Below are 10,805 nucleotides of genomic sequence, written 5' to 3'. Positions count from 1 at the left end.
TCTTCCAATGTTTTGTACTTTACATATTATATCCAAACTTTTGTGTCGCTCTACTAGTACACATTGGTTACCATGTTTTCTTTAACCACTTTGATGTGCCGTCAATCAGTGAACTCAAATTTCTTTTTAGTCGCTCCTGTGTGACCTTCCACGAAGCCGAGAAAACCCCTGAACCTCATGCCTCACTCTCACACGGCGGCTCCCTGTGAATGGGCGGGGCCTTAGACCTGTGCTTTGGGAATGCGGGGCAAGCGAGAGTTTTTTTTTACCTCAGCTGGCAAATTCGTCCCATGGGGGATCGAGCCCAGCACACGAGGGTGCTACTGGGACATCCTAAACAGCCGGTCTAGGAGCCATTCGCTAATTACAGGAACAGAATCACAGAGGTGACCTGGTGCAAAAAAGTAGAACTCAAATGTACCAAACTATGATTTATTTTTGTTTCCCAATTCATAATAAGGAAGGATGGGTTCACTTAAGAAGCTTTACACCATAGTCATCGTAATTACATTATATGATCGTCCTCATATGTAAATAGAATATGTAGGGTATTCCTTGTAAGTTAACCTATTCACTTAGTTGGCTCAGAGTACTAGAATCCCACATTCTCTATGCCTTGGGCAAGAACTTCAAGATATCTTGGAACCGGCGGCAGTTCAACATCTACCAGACCTTCCAGAATTTTGACAATCTCCCCCATTGTTGGTCTTGAACTTTCACTATCCTGAACACACCAGCAAGCAACCTTGCATATTCTTTCTAGATCCCCTACATGGACACCACCGATCAACTCTGAGCTGAACAGTGTCTGTACTTCTCCAGCAAGAAGCCTCCTCGCAGCCAACACAGGAAAAAATGTTTCCATGGTTGCCTCTGTATGCTCCAGATTCCTCTTTCCTGATATGATCTCAAAAAGCATCATTCCATAGCTGAACACATCTGCCTTCGTTGTGATGGCTTCACCACTTATCCATTCTGGTGCAAGATATCCTACAGTGCCCCTCATAGATGTTAAAACTCGGCTAAAATCCCGACCTAGTAACTTTGCCAACCCAAAATCTGCCACTTTTGGAACATATGAAGCATCCAACAGTATATTTTCCGGCTTGATATCACAGTGTATGATGCAATCCCGGCACTCCTCATGCAAATAAGCCAAACCCTTGGCGATCCCTACGGCAATTTGATGCTTTATTTTCCAATTCAAATTGATAGAACTATCACGAAACAATAGTTTATCCAGGGAACCATTGGGCATATACTCATAGACTAGCAATCTCTTGGCTCCTTCAGAACAAAACCCAAGTAGCCGAATCAAGTTTATGTGATGAATATTTCCGATGGTGCTCACCTCTGCCCTGAATTGCTTCTCCCCCTGATGAAAGCCCTCTAGCTTTTTTACTGCAACTGTAGTTGTGTCTGGTCGAACCCCTTTGAAAACAGACCCAAAAGACCCTGCACCCAACGTCTCCGAGAAGTTTCTTGTCAGAAACTGCAAATCACTGTATTTGAATCTAATCATAGGCCCGTCACCTTGATTTATACTACTGATTCTTCTTCTTTTATGGAGAAAGTGTACAATGGTCACCCCAAGACCTATAATGATAAATGCACCAATGATTATACCAATTATCCACCATTTCTTGGTTTCCGAATTGGGTATTTCTGATGCAGCCAATCTAATAAAGATTCTATCACTTGATCCACCAGTATTGTCTTGAAGATTCATCATATGATCATGCCAAACCAAGCAAGTGCCATTATGTGAGTAAGCTGTGCAAGAACAGTTGTTGAGGCAAGTTAACTGACAATCATGAGTGTTAGCAGCATCGACAACGTGTGCATTATCAGGCAGCTTCACACTATTAATCAGGTAGAATCTGTCTTGCTTTGCCTTCATGGAGCCATTGTTTCCACATTTCAATGGGACGTTTCTCCTACAGCCTCCTGTATGGTCATTTAATACCCAATTGTCTGGGTAATTCTCAATGAAGCCCCTGAGGCAACTGCATGATGATGCAGCATTCTCACTGCACATGCTGTTTTCCCCACATGCTCCATACACGCTGCACTTAGCTTTTGGTTGCGTAAAAAAAGTCACCCATGATTGTGCTGCTTCTATCCATACAAAAGCCTGGAACAAACCTGACACATCAACAATAGCTCTTGTAAATATTTTTGCATCACTCGTAACATAGTAAGCGAAGTATGTTTCCTCATCATTATCAACAAACTGGAATGTATATGCTGAGTTGGGATATGAATTTGTAGGTGACAACTCTGGTACACCACTGAATGAATTCCCTGTCCAGTTACCGGAACCCCAGTACACTACCGACCTATTCCATAGGAGGACATATTGTGGTGAGCCTTTTGGGTCCAACTCAATGGAGAACATTCCAGGCGTTGGGTCACCATGGTCTTTCCAAGAGATCATCTGTTTGACGATGCCGGTTTTCTTGTTGCGGCTGAGTTTGTTTCCTGGGAGCCAAGTGTCAGTGAAATCGTCAAAACTTTGCCACAACACAATGGAGGTATTGGAGTTATGTCTGACTACAAGGTTCCCAGTATTAAGCAGCGTGGCAATCGTGGAATTGGGAGCTGTGTTGTTCTTAATGTTGGTAGACCACATTGGAGATTCAGAATTGTTAAGTCGAATAACAAGATTTCCATCGTCTGAGATGATTAGGTTTGAAGAGACTGGATCAGAGACTGATTTCTCTCTGTTAGCTACCCACACTATAGTTTGTCCTGGGATTTTATTGTACCAAATGCCTATGTACCATTTGCCATTTGATCCTTCCCCTGCAAGTATAGTATAGAAATAAAAAGGTCATATAATAGGACCAACTATGCCACATGAATATAAACTTCTTACATTCTACTAATTCCGTAGTCGTCTTGAAAGGTTGGGTTGACTTTCGAGAGCCGATGGAGTTGGAAACAAGGTAGCCAGAACTTCGACTTTGAAACGGTCAGAGGTGCCATGTTAGGATCTAAATATAGGGTTGAATCATAATGTCTAATCCTATTTTTTTTATCAAATAGTGTATTTTCAAATTGTACCACATATTTCAGTTGTGGTATTAGTTTTTTGTTTTGTCATTTAGCACCACTCTAGAGCTATTTTGCATTCATTGATACGATGGCTATGCAACAATTAAATGCAGATTGGCCAAAAAAAATGCATAGTATTATGTGCATATTATGATAAGTATCGTGTTTTAAATGTTTCCATTACAAAAATATGGTGCAAATACAAATTATAGTTCCAGATATGAATATTATATAACCGTGTGTAAATTATGATTAAGATTGTACTCATCTTTCTCTAAGATCATAAAGAAGTTAAGCTTCTGGCTAGGGTGCCATTTTTCTACTCAATCTAGGATCGTAATGCTGTCTTCAGCCTAGGATTGTGACAATCTTGGTTGGAAGTGAAACTCCATAGTACAGTAGATCACCTTAACAATTAGTTTTCCTGCTAACCACTTCAAGAGCTTCACATTTTGTTCATTTGTATAACTATAACATGAGGCGTGTGATTAAAATAGGGCTGACCTGAAACTGTTTTTATTGTAACATTGGTGGAGTGAGGTAAGGAAATAAATCCGGGAAGGGGGAAGGAGAAGGGAGCCCTCAGAATTGTTCTTCGTATCAGCAAGGCAAGCTGAGGAAATCAGGGCTATGGAGCTGGGGCTTTCATCCGTGATGATGAAGGGGATGTAATCCAAGCTGGGGCTGGGAGACTAGGGCATGCGAGTGATGCTATGCACTCTGAACTGATTGCGTGCATTCAGGGAGTTAGAGCTGCTCGTGCCCAAGGAATGGGAAGAATAATCTTGGAAACAGATGCATTGCAGGTGAATCAGGCACTATCCTGTTCGAACGACCGGCTTGCAGTTCAACTCATCAGAAATAGAGCATGTTCCACGTGACTGTAACACAGTAGCACATGAACTAGCTAAAATAGGTGCATCCTGCCAGATAGGGCTCGATTACGTAATGCGATTGTATTATAGTTTATAGTTGCGCTGACCAGCTACTTAAGCTGGATCACTGGTTTAATGGGATGACTACACCAAAAAAAAGGGGGGGGGGGGGGGGGGGGGGGGGGGGGGGGGGGGTGGCGTTTACCTGCAGGCTGAAAGAATCCTAGCGCAAAGTTGCCATCCTGAGAGATTAACTTCTGGTTACCAGAGAGCTGCTGGTTTGCAGTGAGGGTATCGGTGTCAGAGGCCTGAGATGGAGATTGTTGAAGAGAAAGCAAGAGTAAAAGTAAGGATATGGCACATGGAGAAAGCCAGATCGTCATTTGCAAAATCGAAGTAAAAGAAAGATGGCTTCAGTTCTTGAGGCGAGAAGGAAGTAGTTGTGAACTCACAAACACACTGGCTGTTTATATGCGCATCATCTGATCATGTTAGTCGTGATTCGTGACATTTACCTAACTTCCTACGTATTTGTCGTTTTTTTTTTGGAAGAACTGTATTTATCGTTGTTGGTGTGGAGCTTCGTTTGTTAGGCGAGAAGAAGTGTTAGTTTTGACTTCCGACGGCCTTTGATGTCTACACTGCCGTGCAGTTTTAGTGGACATTATCCCCTTTTAATTCTGAACAAAAGGATCAATTCTGGTTGTCAGTTAATACTGGCCAGTGATTATTATGCTGACTTGCACTATTGTCTTTATTCTCTTATTACTGTTGAATCAGTAAAAGAGGGACCAGGACGAGGATCAAGAACAAGAAGTGATGTGTGAACTCTGAAAGAGCGGGGTTGACATTGGATAATTTATGAGACTGCGTCTGTGGTCAATGGTTACGGCGCGACAACGGCTTGTCCTCTGTTTACTGCTTTGGCATTTAGCAGACTTGTTGACTTGCTCTGGTTCTTTGGCCATCGATTTTTTGTTCATCACTCTGATCTTCCCATCTTTTTTTCCCTTCTAAAATTAGTGCCGGCCATATGAATCTGTGATTCTGCTTAACATTGTTGTCATGCCAGTATGCCCTTGTAATGGAACCATCAAAACAAAGAGGAAAGAAGATGCGCTCTTTCAAAACGTGGAGGAAACAACATTCCATATCCTCTAGAATTATTTTGAAGCTAGATTGAGATTTTTATTCAGTCAACTTTTGGACGATGGTTATAGATTATGATTCCTACTGTACTACTTCTGTTTCCTCATGTGGTTGGCGGTGATCTGGCGTGTGTGGACCGCTGATCGTCGTCTTCGGTGAGGATCACAGAGTCATACAGCATGTCCCCTGTGCAGTCAAGAGAGAACCAGAGGCAGCCGGCCATTTGTTCTGCACCTGCAGCTTTAGCCAAGTCTGGCTGGCCGTGCTAACTCCGCTGGCTGGGTTGGCACTTCGACAGTACCGAACCCACATCGCCCCCTCCGGTCGGCCGTCGATAGGGATCAGAGCAGGGGCAAAGCATCCTGTGTCAGTCAGGAGGTTGGCCGTCGGCCTGACCCGCGTCGCAAGCCCGTCGAGGTGGTGTCTTCATCGAGGCTGTGCGGTGGACGTCTCTTGCTCTGCTCGCGACGCAGCTCACCGTCGACATCTCTGGCTCATCCGGGTAGCAGAAATCCGCGGCGTCCTCTTTGTGGTGTGGGCAGGCTGTTCACATTCGTGGGAGTAGTTGTTGTGTGCGCGCCACCGCGTGCTCCAACTCCATCAGCAGTAAGTAACCTTGCCGTTCCACACCGCGGGCTGCTTCAATGTCGCGTCGGTTCCGGCGTAAGGGTACGCCACCTTCTCCTGCGTGCCGGTGGCAGCGTGGCCGTGCCAGTGCCAGCCCCTGGGGGAGGCTGCCCCGCTCTTGGCCGGAACGGCATGCGCAGAGGGCCTCTCCTCACGTCGTTGGACGCCTTGCGGTTGCCAACAACCTTTTTTTTAGTGAGAGATATGGAATTCCAATTCGATCTCTTTTAGAGGTGTTTAGCTAACTATACGATACCCGCGCGTTGCTGCGAGAATTATCTTGCGTTCTACATTAAGAGAATCTATACAGGAGAATTAATAGTACTATCTAACAACAACGCCACAGAGGATTGTCATGGAATTTGAGAGGTATACTAGTGGTGACCATGCCATGATCACAGCCGGATCAAACGCCAAATCAACAGTGATAGCATATTAATCACCATTAGTTCTTAACCGGCAGTCACTGCCGACGTTTCACTACCGACGGTGATGAACTTTCTGAAGTAGTATCTTTGTTTGTTAGGAGAGATGGGACAAAATGGGATAGATGACATATTTGACACAATGCTCCTATTGCTTGCAGTGAGAATCACCTCTGTTCTATGGGACCCTATGTCAACCTGTTGTGCTTACATTCTTTTCTTTTCTACTATAACAAAATTCCTTCTTACCTAGATCCCCATACTTTAGCCTCACCCATGCGTCCGAGCAACATTCCCATCGCACCCTAGATCCCCATACTTCAGCCTCACCCCCATGCACCCGAGCGACATGTTCTATGGGACCCTATGTCAGCTCGCACGTCATTCTCACCACACGCACACTAAAACCCTCTTTGGCACGGCTTATCCAAAACGGCTTCACCGGTGAAGCCAAAGCCGGTGAAGCCAGAAAAACTGTTTTTTCGGCTTCTAGTTCATTTTAACCCCGGCTTACAAAACGACGTCACGCTACAGTGCCTCGATTTACGCAAAATAGATGAAGCCAAAGCCAGCATAAGCCGTGCCAAAGAGGTCCTAAAGTGACCAGTGCTAGTCATGCCATCCTCCATCCAGCACTATAGCATCTTGACCTCCCCACCATCGCTCCGAGTCAGAGTGGCTCCAACTCATCGGGCAACCATGACCCTACGCTGAAGCTGCCCATTCCATCCAAGCTAAAGCTGGAGATGGCGACTCACTACGTAAACAAGGGACGAGTTTGTACATAGCAAATTGATGTATCAAAAAAAAGTCAAAGCGACATATAATTTGGAATGGAGGAAGTACATAATAAGTGGCGCGACATGTCTGCTTAGTGGCAAAAACTAAATACAAAAGCGTCTGCCGGCGTATTTGAGGGACACAAAAGTATCTTTTCCAAATAAGTAAGTAAATAGGACACTCCAATTAATCAGAGAGATGGACACAACATATCTTTCCCAAATAAATAAGTAAATAGGACACACCAATTAGAACAGAGAACATGATATATTCTACTCGGTCACTAATATTTGATGCTTTGATCAAAATCCAATCAAAATTTTGAAGCTTTGGCTGTCAATAGTTTCTAAAATATTTAATAATTTAGAAACATAGAAAACATATATTTATATTTTATTAAAATCATTTTCGTATTATCATGGTTATAACAACTTCAGTTTAATAAGAACAAAATGCTGGTTAAAGTTAAAGATCGATAGAAAAAATCAGTTGCGACGAGTATTTATGATGAGAGGGAGCAGACACGGACTGTATCCAAACAAATGTGTCGTCCCAAACCAGCCAAGCTTGCTAAAAAACAAATAAGGGCGGCCAAGTGACTGACTACACAAGAAGTGACTGACTTCGGCCGGTTCAGGGCGGCCAAACATATGGTAATCAATATCTCAGGCCTGCTCATCAGGCAATAATAACTCTTTGTTCGTCTTGATGAGGGGCAGATGCAGCCAAATGCCAGCCTTGCTCAGTCTGGCCGCATCAGCTCTTGGAGATCCCAAGCAGAAAAGATAAGCTTGTCTTTCGGTATAGTCTGGCTTGTCTGTATATATGCAGCAGGCACACCGGGGAGCTTCCACAGGCCGCTCACCTAACACATACACCGCAGCAGCTGAAAGGCCGAGGAACTAGGAATGAAGGGAAGCAAGGTCCACGAGCACGAGGCCGACGTCCCTGCCTCCGAGCTGTGGGCGATCTACGGCACGCTCCGCGCCGCGGAGCTCCTGCCGGAGCTGCTCCCGCACGTGCTCGCCAAGGTCGAGCTCGTCAGCGGCGACGGCGGTGTTGGTACCATCTTGCAGCTAACATTTCCTCCTGGTGAGACAAACTTTATTTGTATAAAGACACGTGGCTGCCATAATCTTTGATATTGCATATGCTAACATATAGTTTAGTAGTAGCAACATTTAATTGCTCTGCTCTGCTCTTGCTAGGGATTCCTGGGCTGCAGAGTTACAAGGAGAAGTTCATCAAAGTTGACAACGACAACTTTATCAAGGAGGCAGAAGCCATAGATGGCGATATTCTGAAGCTGGGGTTCCTGGCCTACATGATACGGTTTGAGGTAATTTCAAAAGGGCCCAACTCGTCGGTGATAAGGTCGACTATCGAGTATGAGATTGATGATGCGCACCCAGAACTTGAAGCTATGGTCAGCACGGCACCATTGGCTGCAACGGCTGAGAAATTTTCCGAGCATGCTAAGGAGAAGAATGTCATCCCTCAAGCAACCTCTTGAAACAAAAATCTCAAGAGCGGAGTTCAAGTCTATCATGAGAGACAAATGAACTAGAGTTTCAGAGCTTTTGGGTTGTGTTTCAAATATACTCCCTCCATATAAAATTATAAGACGTTTTGACTTTTTTAGTTACATAGCATTTGCTATGCATTTAGATACATATTATGTCTAGATATATAGCAAAAGTAATTTATGTACAAAAAGAACCAAAACGTCTTATAATTCGGAACCGAGATACTTTTTGTTTGGCTTGGTCTATGACACTAGTCAGCCATATTCACTGTTTTATAGCTATGGCAAGATATTTTCATGAATCAAGATTCACCACCATCAATCTTGAGTTAAATAAATCACTTGGATTTGTCGGTCTTAAAGTACCGCATTGACTCTTGTTAATACTTATAGGATCACTAGAAGCATAGATCTAGCCGGGTACTTGCTGTTGAATAGAATCATGAATCCTAGAACATCTACTAGTGCAGTAACGGTAGGTAAAACGAGAGAAAGGGAGGGGTAGAAGATGGACGTGTCAAACCTGACACCGCAGTGGAGGAGGATCCGCTCGCGTCCGCCATGGAGTCGGTGTCTGCGCTAGGGCAGCGATGATCGGGGAAGACGGGTGGCGGCGCAGTGCAGTGGTCGCGGTGACGCAGTCCGGTGGTGGCGCGGCTGGTGGCTTTCCGTCACTGGCTGTGCGCCCTCTAGATCGGGTTTAGGGTTTGTCGGTGGGGAAGTCGGCTCAGGCGAACCTCGTGACTAGAGCCGCCGGCCCCCACCTCTATTTATTGCGAAGTGTGACAGGGACCCTCCAGCCATAGTAGGCTGGGCGCCTCCGATCAGGGTGTGGATCAAAGGCCCAACTGGGCCGTTGGACCCAGTTTGGGATTGAGATCAATCTAACAATCTTTCCCTTGATCTCCTACCATCTTTTGATTTCATATCATTTACTTTTGTTCATTCCATTACAGATTAGCGCATAGAGCATATTTCATCGTCACGGTCAATTGCCGATAGATTTAACAGCTACAACACACTACTCTGTTCTGAAATAGATATTTAACTTTTGGGCCTTTTTTTGTCTAGGAATTATAGGCTTTCCCTTAAACCCATGTCGGCTACATGTTCTCTGAACACTTTGGGTGGTAAGCCTTTTGTAAGCGGATCCACGAGCATCTTTTTGGTACTTATATGCTCAAGACTTATGACATGATCCCGGACTTTATCTTTCACAACATAATACTTTATGTCAATGTGTTCGGCAGCACCACTTGACTTATTGTTGTGAGCATACTGTACTGCTGGATTATTATCGCAGTATAACTTAAGTGGTCTATAGATGTCGTCAACCACCTTCAAACCAGGTATGAACTTCTTTAGCCAGTTCACTTGCCTCGTTGCCTCATAACACGCTACAAACTCGGCATACATTGTGGACGATGTAGTGACGGTTTGCTTTGAGCTTTTCCATGAAATAGCTCCCCCTGCGAGAGTGAATATATATCCAGACATGGATTTTCTATCATCTCCCGCATAATCAGAATCTGAATATCTCACTATATGGAGTGAATCAGATCTTCTATACGTCATCATGAGGCCTTTCGTTCCTTGCAAATAACGTAAGACTTTCTTTACTAATTTCTAGTGTTCTGTTCCAGGATTGCTCTGCTATCTACCAAGTAACCCGGTAACAAATGCCAAGTCTGGGCGCGTACATACTTGGGCATATTGCAAGCTTCTGACAGCTGAAGCGTATGGAACCGCTTTTATTTGATCGATCTCATATTGGTTCCTGGGGCATTGAAAATCCCCATATCTGTCGCCCTTGACTATAGGAGCAGGTGAGGGACTATATTTGTGCATACTAAATTTCTTTAAGATTCTTTCTATGTATGCCTTTTGTGACAGTCCTAATACCCCTTTACTTCTATCTCGATGAATCTTGATTCCTAGAACGAACGAGGCTTCACCAAGATCTTTTATATCAAATTTTGAGGACAAAAATTTCTTTGTCTCCAGTAGTAGACTGACATCACTACTAGCAAGTAAGATGTCGTCCACATATAGGACAAGGAAGATAAACTTCCCATTCTTAAACTTTGCATAGACACAATTGTCCTCAACATTTTCTTTAAACCCAAAATTTCTTATTGTCTGATCAAACTTCAAGTACCACTATCTTGAAGCTTGTTTTAATCCATAAATGAATTTCTTTAGGCAGCATCCCATTCGTTCTTTTCCTTTCATGACAAAACCTTTCGGTTGTGCCATGTAAATATTTTCCTCCAAGTCCCCGTTGAGAAATGCCGTCTTTACATCCATCTGATGTAATTCTAAATCGTAATGTGCCACTAATGCTATTATGATTCTGAAGGAATCCTT

At 44.0% G+C, this 10,805-nt stretch overlaps 2 protein-coding genes across 2 annotated transcripts; one reads left to right on the top strand and one right to left on the bottom strand.

Annotated features, from left to right (window-relative positions):
* Window positions 1-418: 418 nt before the first annotated feature.
* On the bottom strand, window positions 419-4,349 carry LOC136459620 (G-type lectin S-receptor-like serine/threonine-protein kinase At2g19130). Its single transcript, XM_066459456.1, has 2 exons — window positions 4,138-4,349; window positions 419-2,805 (listed from the first exon to the last, which is right to left on the bottom strand). Exons 1-2 carry the CDS (start codon window positions 4,313-4,315, stop codon window positions 593-595), a joined length of 2,391 nt encoding a protein of 796 aa, XP_066315553.1. The 5' UTR covers window positions 4,316-4,349; the 3' UTR covers window positions 419-592.
* Window positions 4,350-7,773: 3,424 nt separating this feature from the next.
* LOC136459619 (norbelladine synthase-like) lies at window positions 7,774-8,719 on the top strand. The gene is made up of 2 exons (XM_066459455.1): window positions 7,774-8,005; window positions 8,122-8,719. The coding sequence occupies exons 1-2, from the start codon at window positions 7,822-7,824 to the stop codon at window positions 8,424-8,426; spliced, it is 489 nt and encodes a 162-aa protein (XP_066315552.1). The 5' UTR covers window positions 7,774-7,821; the 3' UTR covers window positions 8,427-8,719.
* The last annotated feature ends 2,086 nt before the right edge of the window (window positions 8,720-10,805 follow it).

This window comes from Miscanthus floridulus, chromosome 6, assembly GCF_019320115.1.
Source record: "Miscanthus floridulus cultivar M001 chromosome 6, ASM1932011v1, whole genome shotgun sequence".
NCBI lineage: Eukaryota > Viridiplantae > Streptophyta > Magnoliopsida > Poales > Poaceae > Miscanthus > Miscanthus floridulus.
This window is presented reverse-complemented; position numbering and strand designations above follow the sequence as displayed.

Coding starts and splice junctions, on each gene's coding strand:
- LOC136459620 (XM_066459456.1), bottom strand. CDS start 4,315: ATGACGATCTGGCTTTCTCCATGTGCCATATCCTTACTTTTACTCTTG. Junction 2,806..4,137: donor AGGATTCTTTCAGCCTGCAG/GTAAACGCCACC, acceptor CTATACTTGCAG/GGGAAGGATCAAATGGCAAA.
- LOC136459619 (XM_066459455.1), top strand. CDS start 7,822: ATGAAGGGAAGCAAGGTCCACGAGCACGAGGCCGACGTCCCTGCCTCC. Junction 8,006..8,121: donor GCAGCTAACATTTCCTCCTG/GTGAGACAAACT, acceptor TGCTCTTGCTAG/GGATTCCTGGGCTGCAGAGT.